Source organism: Palaemon carinicauda, chromosome 28 (genome assembly GCF_036898095.1).
Source record: "Palaemon carinicauda isolate YSFRI2023 chromosome 28, ASM3689809v2, whole genome shotgun sequence".
Lineage (NCBI taxonomy): Eukaryota > Metazoa > Arthropoda > Malacostraca > Decapoda > Palaemonidae > Palaemon > Palaemon carinicauda.
In genome coordinates this window covers 59288756-59306465 of record NC_090752.1, presented here as the reverse complement: position 1 = coordinate 59306465, position 17710 = coordinate 59288756, and the positions used below count along the sequence as shown (strand labels likewise).

The 17710-nt window shown below is 47.9% G+C and overlaps 1 protein-coding gene and 1 pseudogene across 1 annotated transcript in view; both read left to right on the top strand.

Moving 5' to 3' along the window:
- The window catches only part of LOC137621833 (protein SpAN-like), a 341729-nt gene extending 326945 nt beyond the window's left edge, over positions 1–14784 (top strand). Inside the window, exons 14-16 of the mRNA XM_068352340.1 lie at positions 11473–11702; positions 14142–14305; positions 14776–14784. Coding sequence (XP_068208441.1) covers positions 11473–11702; positions 14142–14305; positions 14776–14784 — 403 coding nt within the window. The remainder of the gene's footprint in view (positions 1–11472; positions 11703–14141; positions 14306–14775) is intronic.
- Positions 9374–17710, top strand: part of LOC137622062 (uncharacterized) — a 15059-nt pseudogene continuing 6722 nt past the window's right edge.

Genomic DNA, 17710 nt, shown 5'->3' with positions numbered 1-17710 from the left:
TCTTCCTCCACCACACCAACCACTACAACGACTTCAACGACACCCACTACCACCACCTCCTCATCCACAACCTCCTCTTCCTCCACCACACCAACCACAACAACGACTTCAACGACACCCACTACCACCACCTCCTCATCCACAACCTCCTCTTCCTCCACCACACCAACCACAACAACGACTTCAACGACACCCACTACCACCACCTCCTCATCCACAACCTCCTCTTCCTCCACCACACCAACCACAACAACGACTTCAACGACACCCACTACCACCACCTCCTCATCCACAACCTCCTCTTCCTCCACCACACCAACCACAACAACGACTTCAACGACACCCACTACCACCACCTCCTCATCCACAACCTCCTCTTCCTCCACCACACCAACCACAACAACGACTTCAACGACACCCACTACCACCACCTCCTCATCCACAACCTCCTCTTCCTCCACCACACCAACCACAACAACGACTTCAACGACACCCACTACCACCACCTCCTCATCCACAACCTCCTCTTCCTCCACCACACCAACCACAACAACGACTTCAACGACACCCACTACCACCACCTCCTCATCCACAACCTCCTCTTCCTCCACCACACCAACCACTACAACGACTTCAACGACACCCACTACCACCACCTCCTCATCCACAACCTCCTCTTCCTCCACCACACCAACCACAACAACGACTTCAACGACACCCACTACCACCACCTCCTCATCCACAACCTCCTCTTCCTCCACCACACCAACCACACAACGACTTCAACGACACCCACTACCACCACCTCCTCATCCACAACCTCCTCTTCCTCCACCACACCAACCACTACAACTACTTCAACGACACCCACTACCACCACCTCCTCATCCACAACCTCCTCCTCCTCCACCACACCAACCACTACAACTACTTCAACGACACCCACTACCACCACCTCCTCATCCACAACCTCCTCTTCCTCCACCACACCAACCACTACAACTACTTCAACGACACCCACTACCACCACCTCCTCATCCACAACCTCCTCCACCACACCAACCACCACAACCACTTCAACGACACCCACCACCACCACCTCCTCATCCACAACCTCCTCCTCCTCCACCACACCAACCACCACAACCACTTCAACGACACCCACCACCACCACCTCCTCATCCACAACCTCCTCCTCCTCCACCACACCAACCACCACAACCACTTCAACGACACCCACCACCACCACCTCCTCATCCACAACCTCCTCCTCCTCCACCACACCAACCACCACAACCACTTCAACGACACCCACCACCACCACCTCCTCATCCACAACCTCCTCCTCCTCCACCACACCAACCACCACAACCACTTCAACGACACCCACCACCACCACCTCCTCATCCACAACCTCCTCCTCCTCCACCACACCAACCACCACAACCACTTCAACGACACCCACCACCACCACCTCCTCATCCACAACCTCCTCCTCCTCCACCACACCAACCACCACAACCACTTCAACGACACCCACCACCACCACCTCCTCATCCACAACCTCCTCCTCCTCCACCACACCAACCACCACAACCACTTCAACGACACCCACCACCACCACCTCCTCATCCACAACCTCCTCCTCCTCCACCACACCAACCACCACAACCACTTCAACGACACCCACCACCACCACCTCCTCATCCACAACCTCCTCCTCCTCCACCACACCAACCACCACAACCACTTCAACGACACCCACCACCACCACCTCCTCATCCACAACCTCCTCCTCCTCCACCACACCAACCACCACAACCACTTCAACGACACCCACCACCACCACCTCCTCATCCACAACCTCCTCTTCCTCCACCACACCAACCACCTCAACCACTTCAACGACACCCACCACCACCACCTCCTCATCCACAACCTCCTCCTCCTCCACCACACCAACCACCACAACCACTTCAACGACACCCACCACCACCACCTCCTCATCCACAACCTCCTCTTCCTCCACCACACCAACCACCACAACGACTTCAACGACACCCACTACCACCACCTCCTCATCCACAACCTCCTCTTCCTCCACCACACCAACCACAACAACGACTTCAACGACACCCACTACCACCACCTCCTCATCCACAACCTCCTCTTCCTCCACCACACCAACCACAACAACGACTTCAACGACACCCACTACCACCACCTCCTCATCCACAACCTCCTCTTCCTCCACCACACCAACCACTACAACTACGTCAACGACACCCACTACCACCACCTCCTCATCCACAACCTCCTCTTCCTCCACCACACCAACCTCTACAACTACGTCAACGACACCCACTACCACCACCTCCTCATCCACAACCTCCTCTTCCTCCACCACACCAACCACTACAACTACGTCAACGACACCCACTACCACCACCTCCTCATCCACAACCTCCTCTTCCTCCACCACACCAACCACTACAACTACTTCAACGACACCCACTACCACCACCTCCTCATCCACAACCTCCTCTTCCTCCACCACACCAACCACTACAACTACGTCAACGACACCCACTACCACCACCTCCTCATCCACAACCTCCTCTTCCTCCACCACACCAACCACTACAACTACTTCAACGACACCCACTACCACCACCTCCTCATCCACAACCTCCTCTTCCTCCACCACACCAACCACTACAACTACTTCAACGACACCCACTACCACCACCTCCTCATCCACAACCTCCTCTTCCTCCACCACACCAACCACTACAACTACTTCAACGACACCCACTACCACCACCTCCTCATCCACAACCTCCTCTTCCTCCACCACACCAACCACTACAACTACTTCAACGACACCCACTACCACCACCTCCTCATCCACAACCTCCTCTTCCTCCACCACACCAACCACTACAACTACTTCAACGACACCCACTACCACCACCTCCTCATCCACAACCTCCTCTCCTCCACCACACCAACCACTACAACTACTTCAACGACACCCACTACCACCACCTCCTCATCCACAACCTCCTCCTCCTCCACCACACCAACCACTACAACTACTTCAACGACACCCACTACCACCACCTCCTCATCCACAACCTCCTCTTCCTCCACCACACCAACCACTACAACTACTTCAACGACACCCACTACCACCACCTCCTCATCCACAACCTCCTCTTCCTCCACCACACCAACCACTACAACTACTTCAACGACACCCACTACCACCACCTCCTCATCCACAACCTCCTCTTCCTCCACCACACCAACCACTACAACTACTTCAACGACACCCACTACCACCACCTCCTCATCCACAACCTCCTCTTCCTCCACCACACCAACCACTACAACTACTTCAACGACACCCACTACCACCACCTCCTCATCCACAACCTCCTCTTCCTCCACCACACCAACCACTACAACTACTTCAACGACACCCACTACCACCTCCTCCTCATCCACAACCTCCTCTTCCTCCACCACACCAACCACTACAACTACTTCAACGACACCCACTACCACCACCTCCTCATCCACAACCTCCTCTTCCTCCACCACACCAACCACTACAACTACTTCAACGACACCCACTACCACCACCTCCTCATCCACAACCTCCTCATCCACAACCTCCTCTTCCTCCACCACACCAACCACTACAACTACTTCAACGACACCCACTACCACCACCTCCTCATCCACAACCTCCTATTCCTCCACCACACCAACCACTACAACTACTTCAACGACACCCACTACCACCACCTTCCTCATCCACAACCTCCTCTTCCTCCACCACACCAACCACTACAACTACTTCAACGACACCCACTACCACCACCTCCTCATCCACAACCTCCTCTTCCTCCACCACACCAACCACTACAACTACTTCAACGACACCCACTACCACCACCTCCTCATCCACAACCTCCTCTTCCTCCACCACACCAACCACTACAACTACTTCAACGACACCCACTACCACCACCTCCTCATCCACAACCTCCTCTTCCTCCACCACTCCAACTACTTCAACGACACCCACTACCACCACCTCCTCATCCACAACCTCCTCTTCCTCCACCACACCAACCACTACAACTACTTCAACGACACCCACTACCACCACCTCCTCATCCACAACCTCCTCATCCACAACCTCCTCATCCACAACCTCCTCTTCCTCCACCACACCAACCACTACAACTACTTCAACGACACCCACTACCACCACCTCCTCATCCACAACCTCCTCTTCCTCCACCACACCAACCACTACAACTACTTCAACGACACCCACTACCACCACCTCCTCATCCACAACCTCCTCATCCACAACCTCCTCTTCCTCCACCACACCAACCACCACAACCACGTCAACGACACCCACTACCACCACCTCCTCATCCACAACCTCCTCTTCCTCCACCACACCAACCACCACAACCACGTCAACGACACCCACCACCACCACCTCCTCATCCACAACCTCCTCTTCCTCCACCACACCAACCACCACAACCACGTCAACGACACCCACCACCACCACCTCCTCATCCACAACCTCCTCTTCCTCCACCACACCAACCACCACAACCACGTCAACGACACCCACCACCACCACCTCCTCATCCACAACCTCCTCTTCCTCCACCACACCAACCACCACAACCACGTCAACGACACCCACCACCACCACCTCCTCATCCACAACCTCCTCTTCCTCCACCACACCAACCACCACAACCACGTCAACGACACCCACCACCACCACCTCCTCATCCACAACCTCCTCTTCCTCCACCACACCAACCACCACAACCACGTCAACGACACCCACCACCACCACCTCCTCATCCACAACCTCCTCTTCCTCCACCACACCAACCACCACAACCACGTCAACGACACCCACCACCACCACCTCCTCATCCACAACCTCCTCTTCCTCCACCACACCAACCACCACAACCACGTCAACGACACCCACCACCACCACCTCCTCATCCACAACCTCCTCTTCCTCCACCACACCAACCACCACAACCACGTCAACGACACCCACCACCACCACCTCCTCATCCACAACCTCCTCTTCCTCCACCACACCAACCACCACAACCACGTCAACGACACCCACCACCACCACCTCCTCATCCACAACCTCCTCTTCCTCCACCACACCAACCACCACAACCACGTCAACGACACCCACCACCACCACCTCCTCATCCACAACCTCCTCTTCCTCCACCACACCAACCACCACAACCACGTCAACGACACCCACCACCACCACCTCCTCATCCACAACCTCCTCTTCCTCCACCACACCAACCACCACAACCACTTCAACGACACCCACCACCACCACCTCCTCATCCACAACCTCCTCTTCCTCCACCACACCAACCACCACAACCACTTCAACGACACCCACCACCACCACCTCCTCATCCACAACCTCCTCCTCCTCCACCACACCAACCACCACAACCACTTCAACGACACCCACCACCACCACCTCCTCATCCACAACCTCCTCCTCCTCCACCACACCAACCACCACAACCACTTCAACGACACCCACCACCACCACCTCCTCATCCACAACCTCCTCCTCCTCCACCACACCAACCACCACAACCACTTCAACGACACCCACCACCACCACCTCCTCATCCACAACCTCCTCCTCCTCCACCACACCAACCACCACAACCACTTCAACGACACCCACCACCACCACCTCCTCATCCACAACCTCCTCCTCCTCCACCACACCAACCACCACAACCACGTCAACGACACCCACCACCACCACCTCCTCATCCACAACCTCCTCCTCCTCCACCACACCAACCACCACAACCACGTCAACGACACCCACCACCACCACCTCCTCATCCACAACCTCCTCCTCCTCCACCACACCAACCACCACAACCACGTCAACGACACCCACCACCACCACCTCCTCATCCACAACCTCCTCCTCCTCCACCACACCAACCACCACAACCACGTCAACGACACCCACCACCACCACCTCCTCATCCACAACCTCCTCCTCCTCCACCACACCAACCACCACAACCACGTCAACGACACCCACCACCACCACCTCCTCATCCACAACCTCCTCCTCCTCCACCACACCAACCACCACAACCACGTCAACGACACCCACCACCACCACCTCCTCATCCACAACCTCCTCCTCCTCCACCACACCAACCACCACAACCACGTCAACGACACCCACCACCACCACCTCCTCATCCACAACCTCCTCTTCCTCCACCACACCAACCACCACAACCACTTCAACGACACCCACCACCACCACCTCCTCATCCACAACCTCCTCTTCCTCCACCACACCAACCACCACAACCACTTCAACGACACCCACCACCACCACCTCCTCATCCACAACCTCCTCCTCCTCCACCACACCAACCACCACAACCACTTCAACGACACCCACCACCACCACCTCCTCATCCACAACCTCCTCCTCCTCCACCACACCAACCACCACAACCACTTCAACGACACCCACCACCACCACCTCCTCATCCACAACCTCCTCCTCCTCCACCACACCAACCACCACAACCACTTCAACGACACCCACCACCACCACCTCCTCATCCACAACCTCCTCCTCCTCCACCACACCAACCACCACAACCACTTCAACGACACCCACCACCACCACCTCCTCATCCACAACCTCCTCCTCCTCCACCACACCAACCACCACAACCACTTCAACGACACCCACCACCACCACCTCCTCATCCACAACCTCCTCCTCCTCCACCACACCAACCACCACAACCACTTCAACGACACCCACCACCACCACCTCCTCATCCACAACCTCCTCCTCCTCCACCACACCAACCACCACAACCACTTCAACGACACCCACCACCACCACCTCCTCATCCACAACCTCCTCCTCCTCCACCACACCAACCACCACAACCACTTCAACGACACCCACCACCACCACCTCCTCATCCACAACCTCCTCCTCCTCCACCACACCAACCACCACAACCACTTCAACGACACCCACCACCACCACCTCCTCATCCACAACCTCCTCCTCCTCCACCACACCAACCACCACAACCACTTCAACGACACCCACCACCACCACCTCCTCATCCACAACCTCCTCCTCCTCCACCACACCAACCACCACAACCACTTCAACGACACCCACCACCACCACCTCCTCATCCACAACCTCCTCCTCCTCCACCACACCAACCACCACAACCACTTCAACGACACCCACCACCACCACCTCCTCATCCACAACCTCCTCCTCCTCCACCACACCAACCACCACAACCACTTCAACGACACCCACCACCACCACCTCCTCATCCACAACCTCCTCCTCCTCCACCACACCAACCACCACAACCACTTCAACGACACCCACCACCACCACCTCCTCATCCACAACCTCCTCCTCCTCCACCACACCAACCACCACAACCACTTCAACGACACCCACCACCACCACCTCCTCATCCACAACCTCCTCCTCCTCCACCACACCAACCACCACAACCACTTCAACGACACCCACCACCACCACCTCCTCATCCACAACCTCCTCCTCCTCCACCACACCAACCACCACAACCACTTCAACGACACCCACCACCACCACCTCCTCATCCACAACCTCCTCCTCCTCCACCACACCAACCACCACAACCACTTCAACGACACCCACCACCACCACCTCCTCATCCACAACCTCCTCCTCCTCCACCACACCAACCACCACAACCACTTCAACGACACCCACCACCACCACCTCCTCATCCACAACCTCCTCCTCCTCCACCACACCAACCACCACAACCTCTTCAACGACACCCACCACCACCACCTCCTCATCCACAACCTCCTCCTCCTCCACCACACCAACCACCTCAACCTCTTCAACGACACCCACCACCACCACCTCCTCATCCACAACCTCCTCCTCCTCCACCACACCAACCACCACAACCACTTCAACGACACCCACCACCACCACCTCCTCATCCACAACCTCCTCCTCCTCCACCACACCAACCACCACAACCACTTCAACGACACCCACCACCACCACCTCCTCATCCACAACCTCCTCCTCCTCCACCACACCAACCACCACAACCACTTCAACGACACCCACCACCACCACCTCCTCATCCACAACCTCCTCCTCCTCCACCACACCAACCACCACAACCACTTCAACGACACCCACCACCACCACCTCCTCATCCACAACCTCCTCCTCCTCCACCACACCAACCACCACAACCACTTCAACGACACCCACCACCACCACCTCCTCATCCACAACCTCCTCCTCCTCCACCACACCAACCACCACAACCACTTCAACGACACCCACCACCACCACCTCCTCATCCACAACCTCCTCCTCCTCCACCACACCAACCACCACAACCACTTCAACGACACCCACCACCACCACCTCCTCATCCACAACCTCCTCCTCCTCCACCACACCAACCACCACAACCACTTCAACGACACCCACCACCACCACCTCCTCATCCACAACCTCCTCCTCCTCCACCACACCAACCACCACAACCACTTCAACGACACCCACCACCACCACCTCCTCATCCACAACCTCCTCCTCCTCCACCACACCAACCACCACAACCACTTCAACGACACCCACCACCACCACCTCCTCATCCACAACCTCCTCCTCCTCCACCACACCAACCACCACAACCACTTCAACGACACCCACCACCACCACCTCCTCATCCACAACCTCCTCCTCCTCCACCACACCAACCACCACAACCACTTCAACGACACCCACCACCACCACCTCCTCATCCACAACCTCCTCCTCCTCCACCACACCAACCACCACAACCACTTCAACGACACCCACCACCACCACCTCCTCATCCACAACCTCCTCCTCCTCCACCACACCAACCACCACAACCACTTCAACGACACCCACCACCACCACCTCCTCATCCACAACCTCCTCCTCCTCCACCACACCAACCACCACAACCACTTCAACGACACCCACCACCACCACCTCCTCATCCACAACCTCCTCCTCCTCCACCACACCAACCACCACAACCACTTCAACGACACCCACCACCACCACCTCCTCATCCACAACCTCCTCCTCCTCCACCACACCAACCACCACAACCACTTCAACGACACCCACCACCACCACCTCCTCATCCACAACCTCCTCCTCCTCCACCACACCAACCACCACAACCACTTCAACGACACCCACCACCACCACCTCCTCATCCACAACCTCCTCCTCCTCGACCACACCAACCACTACAACCAGTTCAACACACCCACCACTTCCACAACAACTACGACTACAATTGTTCCTTTACCTATTGGAGAATTTATCCCAATTGTTCCTGCTACTTTTGTATCACCTGATGCATTACCAACATCATCGTCATATCATAAAGTTTCATCAACAACATCTTCAATACCAGTTCCTCTTACAACACCAGTTCCGTCATGTGCTGTATATTCATCTAATGGCTACAATTATATAGATTCTCCGAATTACCCGGCGAATTATCCTGACAACGCCTACTGTATACAAGGAGGCTTTACGGTAAGCATTTTTTCCATCGTTGATGCGTATAATTTCACAAATGAAATCGGTTGATCCCCAGGTACACAGAAAATCCACTGGCTGTAAAAACAATAGATAGTGACAAAGCTGCTTATAACATAAAGCAAGTTCTTAGATTTGTAAATTCTGAGGTAAAAAATACCCTTATGATATGGAACACGGCACTTGATTTCAGATAAAAGATTCATTACTTTTCAAATTACCTGTTAGTTGCAAAATCTTGACCATAACATTCATTTATTGTCTGTGCATTTTCATTGAACATTTTCTTATTTTTACTCATATTCATTTTCAGTCCTACATTTTTGCTTTTTGTATTCAATTTTATTTTATCATCTTTTGCCTTTCATCCTATGATTCACTAAATAGAACTACGGTATATCATCTGCAAATCTCAAGTAATCAACTTGCATTATCATAGAGTACGACACGATACCAGATGTATTATATACTGTAAGCTAACAATTCCCCATTTTTGTTGACAAAGTGCCTTTAAACCTGAAGTTGGTATGGCTTCACGCCTCAGTAACACGTACCTGTAAGTCTTTCAAGTCCTCAAAGTAATGCTAATGCTAATATTCATATGGTTGAATCCAGTCTCTCATATACACATGAAATCCATAACTTTTTAAATATACTTTAGTGCTGATAAAGACATTTTCAACATAGGGAAGATGAGCAAATCTAAATATGCCTGGAACCCATATGTTTGCAAAGTTCCTTAATCAGTGATATGGAGTCGGGTACACTATTCTGAATATACACCAATCAGCTTTTGAAATACTACTGCTAGAGAGTTATTGGGTCCTCTGGCAGGGATTGTACTACATTGGATCCCTCTCTGGTTATGACTCATTTTTCCTTTGCCTACACATACACCAAATAGTCTGGCCTACTTTGTACAAATTCTCTTTCCTCATACACCAGACAACACTTAGATAACTTATATATTCTTCTTCACTCAAGGTATTGACTACTTTATTATAATTGTTCAGTGGCTACCTTCCTCGTGGCATGGTAAGGGTAGAAGAGAGACCTTAGCTATGGTGAGCAGCTTTTCGATGAGGACACTCCAAAATTAAACCATTGTTCTGTGGTATGGGTAGTGCCATAGCCTCTGTACCATGGTCTTCCACTGTCTTGGGTTAGAGTTCTCTTGCTTAAGGGTGCACTCAGGTACACTATTCTATTTGTTTCCTTATATAATTTCCTCACAGGGTTATTTTCCCTGTAGGTACCTATCCTGTTTCTCGTTTGATCAGTGCCAGACATCTTTGTCCAATGACAACTAGCTTTGTCCTTCATTTGTCATCGATTATGGTATTGGCTTTGTCTTTGGAACAGAATGTTTGTGTTCATAGGGGGGGGGGAGAAGTAGCTTTTCAAAGTAACTGCCAAGCCTTCATCCCTTGTGAATGATGAGAACACTCAATATTCTTATTACACAAAGATACTGGACCTTGGCCCAGTTCTATCAGAACCAGAAAACCCAAAGTCGTAGTGTGGCTTTGTGGAGGTTCTTGCAGTCATTTCCAAGGGCAACAAACTGTGTGTGGCAACCATAGCCCTAGCTTCAAGTATGACCTCTGTCATCTAATCAACATTTTGTTGCTCCTCGGGTCAAGATCTTATCTGGACCTGCCATGGGTGGGTCTTGCTAGTTGGCCCTAGGTCGAGTTGACAATCAGTGAAACTGAAAACTTAATCACTTCCAGTTGGTTCAATAAGATCCTGCCCATGAACATGGGGCAGTGGCTTACTCTCTACAGTGATCAAAACAGAAAGGCATTTGATACCTCTTTTTTTTTCTCTGGTTTGATCAGTAACAGAAATCTTTCTCTCCCCAATGACAACCATCCGGGTCCTTCATCTGTCGCTGATTACATTGCTGGTGTCCCTCAAGGGTCAAGACCTTTGCTGGAGCTGTCCCAGTCAGATTTTGCTAGTAGGGCCTGGATTGAGTTGTTGATCAGATCTGTGGATCTCGGAACTCTCTTGCTTCCAGTTAGTCTAACTAGATCCAACCACCACACACTACGAGGCAGCAAAGTTTCTATGTGCCACAATCTTCAGTGTCAGCACCTCTTTAGGTTGACCTGTTAGTCTGCTCACTTGAAGAGACTGGGATCAAAAAGCAAGGCCTCTACTTTCGAGTCGGCAGCCATGGAGACTTCTACCATTACGTACTTCATGGAAACAATGGAATCATAAATTCATGTTTTTGGAGATGTATAACAGATTTGTGTTGTCTCGTGGAAAGGCAGTGACATATTTCTATTATACCAGGCAGTGAACCATTGGGCCAACTGTATTTTAAAGGTAAGAGGTGCTCTGGTGTCCCAATTCTCAAATCTAGTTATTGCAGATATAGTAATGACAATTTTGAATTCTTCAGTGAGGACATCCATGTCTGTGTAAGAGGCAGTAGAGAACTGCCTAGCAGGACTCCCTGATCCACCATGCAGTCTCCTTCAAAGGCTCTGACTCATCAAGGACATCTACAGACAAACCTTTGGGTACAGCCATGACTGCAGGATTGGTGGGGAAGAAGGTCGCCTCAGCCTTCTGTAACCTTGATCAGGTCTACCTGTATCTCCTTCAACTTGGAATGATTCTATTCTTGCACAGTCCTTTCAAGGCTCCCACCCTGACCAGTTCAGGAAGAGAGGCAGAAAAGAGGTAGAGATGGATGCTTATTTTTTATTTCCCCCTCTCCTGCTCCCACAAGTAGAGGATTATCTGACATGCTATTAAATTAAGCAATCTGGCAGTGATTGTTCTTTATGGAAGATACTTATTACCTTATCTTGCAGACCAATAGCATTCATACCTATTCTTTAATATCAACGACATCCCTAACATTGTTGCAGAGGTGAAAGGGATGTTGGTGAAGATAGTGCTCAAAAACATTCAAGACGGATCTTCGGCCTTCTTCCTGATGGAGAAGTCGACCAGGGGTTGGAGACCTGCCATTAACCTCTCTTGCATTAACTAGTTTGCGCAGCAATCAGGTTCAGGATAAAATCAGTATGAACTGTACCGAGTTCCATCAGAAAAAGAGACCATGCTTTTAGTGGACCTGAAGAATGCATGCTTCTAAGTACCCATTCATCAGTCCTCTCAGAAGTAACTCTCCTTCTTCCTTAACAGACCGGTGTACTACTGTAGTTCAAGACCCCGTTTCAGACTATAAACTGCTCTCTGGATGTTCACTCAAGTGTTGATGCTAATGGCAGCTTGGGACTCGCTTGTAGGGCATATGTCTTTTGGTGTATCTCGCCATTAGGTAGGGTCTAACTGGTGTGGGATACGTCTTTTGGTGTATCTCACTATTAGCAAGGGTCTCTCTGGTGCAGGATACGTCTTTTGGTGTATCTCGTCATTAGCTTGGGTCTCACTGGTATGGGATACTTTTGCTGGTTTTTCCTGTGTCAGTTAGGTGAAAATTCCTGTGGTACTTTATGGAAATAAATGCCATTTATTTTTAGGTTAAAATTATTAACTGTTTTTAACTTGACCTTTATATTTTGAAATGACTAAATGAGTTATCTCATGAGGTGAGATATGACTTAAGGGGAAGTTTATATTTACGTCAATGTAAAGCTATCGGTGTCAATCCTTTATTGTAATGTTCTACGGTATTACCTCCCGGTGGTCCTTAGGACGTTTTGACTTTTACAGTACTGCTTCCCCTAACGCTTTGTGAAACTGTCGTTAACGTAACTGATTCAGTCCAACCACACGTGATTGGGATTTACTATTCTGCGCCCTGGAATAGCGTCTGAACATCAAGGTGATATCGGTGCCGACAGTCCCGGTATAGAGTAATCTTTGGACTTAAACATGTGCAGGGAAAGCAAACCGTCTTCGTTGTGGTTCTCTAGTTTGTCAAGTGTGAGAGTGTTGGCACTCTATCCTTCAGGCTCGGGTCCGGAAATCAGAAACGGGGAAGCCTTTCCCGGAATTATTTCCCACACTTAAATACATAACAGATACATCTTTGGGTGTATCTTGCCATTAGCTTGGGTCTCACTGATACAGGATACGTCTTTTGGTGTATCTCACCATTAGCTTGGGTCTCACTGGTATGGGATACGTCTTTTGATGTATCTCAGCATTTGCTTAATCCTGGACTGAGAGGGACAATTGCTAAAGAATCAAGACCACCTTATCACCTTTTATCAGGATTTGGGGATCATGATAAATTGGGAGAAGTTGAATCTCGCACTCAGGCACAGGTTTAAGTATCTGGTAATGTTGATAGACATGGCAAAAGCGAGAAGATTTCCTTTAGAAAATTGCATCAGCAAGCTCCTATAGGTAGTGCGACCATTCCGCCCAGACAGTACTTCCAGCTCAACATTAGCATTAATTGATTACTCAGAGAAATCACGGGCATCTCCACCAGAGATCCCTTCAGGGCTGATGTTTGTGAGTGTTAATGTGTCGATTGGTAATCATAAAGAAGAATTAGAGAAACTGGTGAAAGATTTTAGATGTGTTTGTAAGCAGGGAAAGTTCAAAGTGAGTGTTAGCAAGAGAAATTTGGTGAGATGAAAGCCTTAAAGATAACATTAGAAAATCAGTATGAATGGTGTAAATAAAGAGAGTGAGAGATTTATGCTCACAACTAAGAGAGGTAGCTAGATATCTGCTAAAGTTTTGAAATAGATGATAAATGTCTATCTGAGTTCAGATGCATAAAAGGAAGATGGGGGGAAATTTCCTTCAAGAATATAATAGTGTAACTTGGAATATGATGTAGAGATGAAAAGGTGCTAACTGCTACGGTGAATTGTGTATGCATATGATGTTCATTGAGAACAGTAAATGGTTAACTGTATTGGGGGAGTCAGGTCCTGGAAACTTTTTTGCATGCTGTTTTCTTTGTCTTGGATTTGTAAAATATGCAATTACAAAATTATATGAATTTGTGTAATTTCCTGTTAAAGATTGAAAAAAGCCTGTGAAATCATTTTTAAATGTAATTATGACTTGAGTACTTTTTACCTTTACAGGCCAAGTAAATTTATCTATCCATATCTTTTCAGACTGACCTTCTTCATACAGTCATATGGGTCATGTCGTTTAGGCTTGCTACTGGAGAAAAAGTTATAATAGAGAATGCATTTTCTGCACCAATGACGTGAGTAAGAATGATCAGTACCTTCACAAATAATTGATTAAAAGGAACATAAAAATTCACCATGTACGTAAATAAGAGATTACCTTTCTCGATTAATTCCATTTTGTTTTTCTTACACCGTATCTTTTTGTCTTAGATTATCGGGATACATTGCCCCAGGAACAAAATTCATGATCCCAGGGAGTAGTATTCAGACTACGTTCAAAGCAGACAGCTCTGCCACTGATCAAGGATTCAGTCTGCGCTACGGAAATGTCGGTAGTGGATGTTCGAAGGTAAGTTGCCACGCTGGTCCATTGATAGCAAACCTTTGAGTGCGCTAACTTATAAACCCTTGATACAGGTAACCTAACCTGACCTAGCCTAACCATCTCGGGTCCATTGATAGCAAACCTTTGAGTGCGCTAACTTATAAACCCTTGATACAGGTAACCTCACCTAACAGTGTTGTTAACAAATCCTCTAATTATTCCCCTCTCTTATCCTATGCCTTCTCAGATTGTGATTCCTATTGGGTTCTTACACTCTTGCTGATTGGTTAAGGCATTATGCCACATGGATTTATAAATTAATAGGTTCCTATGTTTTGCTATTTTTCTGCCCATCCTCTTACAAGTAAATGCTGGTAACCAGCCTCAAAGAAAGTTGATGAATATAATCCCCTGAAAAACTAATCATCTTCAAGTTCTGCTACTATTTGATAATTGGAAACTACATAACGCTTACATCTTTTACACAAGATCGGCTATTGTTTGATAATTGGAAACTACATAACACTTACATCTTTTACACAAGTTCTGCTATTGTTTGATAACTGGAAACTACATAACACATCCTTTACACAAGTTCTGCTATTGTTTGATAATTGGAAACTACATAACACTTACATCTTTTACACAAGATCTGCTATTGTTTGATAATTGGAAACTACATAACACTTATATCTTTTACACACGTTCTGCTATTGTTTGATAATTGGAAACTACATAACACTTACATCTTTTACACAAGTTCTGCTATTGTTTGATAACTGGAAACTACATAACACATCCTTTACACAAGTTCTGCTATTGTTTGATAATTGGAAACTACATAAAACTTACATCTTTTACACAAGATCTGCTATTGTTTGATAATTGGAAACTACATAACACTTACATCTTTTACACGAGATCTGCTATTGTTTGATAATTGGAAACTACATAACACTTACATCTTTTACACAAGTTCTGCTATTGTTTGATAACTCGAAACTACATAACACATCCTTTACACAATTTCTGCTATTGTTTGATAATTGGAAACTACAAAACACTTACATCTTTTACACAAGTTCTGCTATTGTTTGATAATTGGAAACTACATGACACTTACATCTTTTACACAAGTTCTGCTACTGTTCAATAATTGGAAACTACATAACACATCCTTTACACAAGTTCTGCTAATGTTTGATAATTGGAAACTACATAACACTTACATCTTTCACACAAGTTCTGTTATTGTTTGATAATTGGAAACTACATAATTCTTACGTCTTTAACACAAGATCTGCTATTGTTTGATAATTGGAAACTACATAACACTTACATCTTTTACACAAGTTCTGCTACTGTTTCATAATTGGAAACTACATAACACTTACATCTTTTACACAAGTTCTGCTACTGTTTCATAATTGGAAACTACATAACACTTACATCTTTTACACTTGTTTGATAATTGGAAACTACATAACACTTACATCTTTCACACAAGTTCTGTTATTGTTTGATAATTGGAAACTACATAACACTTACATCTTTTACACAAGATCTGCTATTGTTTGATAATTGGAAACTACATAACACTTACATCTTTCACACAAGTTCTGTTATTGTTTGATAATTGGAAACTACATAACACTTACATCTTTTACACAAGTTCTGTTATTGTTTGATAATTGGAAACTACATAACACTTACATCTTTTACACAAGATCTGCTATTGTTTAATAATTGGAAACTACATAACACATCTTTTACACAAGATCTGCTATTGTTTGATAATTGGAAACTACATAACACTCACATCTTTTACACAAGATCTGCTATTGTTTGATAATTGGAAGCTACCTAACGCTTACATCTTTTACACAAGTTCTGCTATTGTTTGATAACTGGAAACTACATAACACTTACATCTTTTACACAAGATCTGCTATTGTTTGATAATTGGAAACTACCTAACGCTTACATCTTTTACACAAGTTCTGCTACTGTTCAATAATTGAAAACTAAATAACGCATCCTTTACACAAGTTCTGCTAATGTTTGATAATTGGAAACTACATAACACTTACATCTTTCACACAAGTTCTGTTATTGTTTGATAATTAGAAACTACATAACACATCTTTTACACAAGATCTGCTACTGTTTGATAATTGGAAACTACATAATACTTGCATCTTTTACACAAGTTCTGCTACTGTTTGATAATTGGAAACTACATAATACTTGCATCTTTTACACAAGTTCTGCTACTGTTTGATAATTGGAAACTACATAATACTTGCATCTTTTACACAAGTTCTGCTACTGTTTGATAAATGGAAACTACATAATACTGTACTTGCATCTTTTACACCTGGAATACAACTCTCTTTGAATTGCCTGTTTGATATGTAATGTATAAGATAAGCATCTCCTTAGAAAAAAATCTCTTAAGTTCCAGTTTAGATATTTCAGAAACGTGCCCCCGAATAAAAAATGTTCAAACTTTACCTCTGTAATTTCTTTCTGACTGAGCTACATAAAAACCTCTAG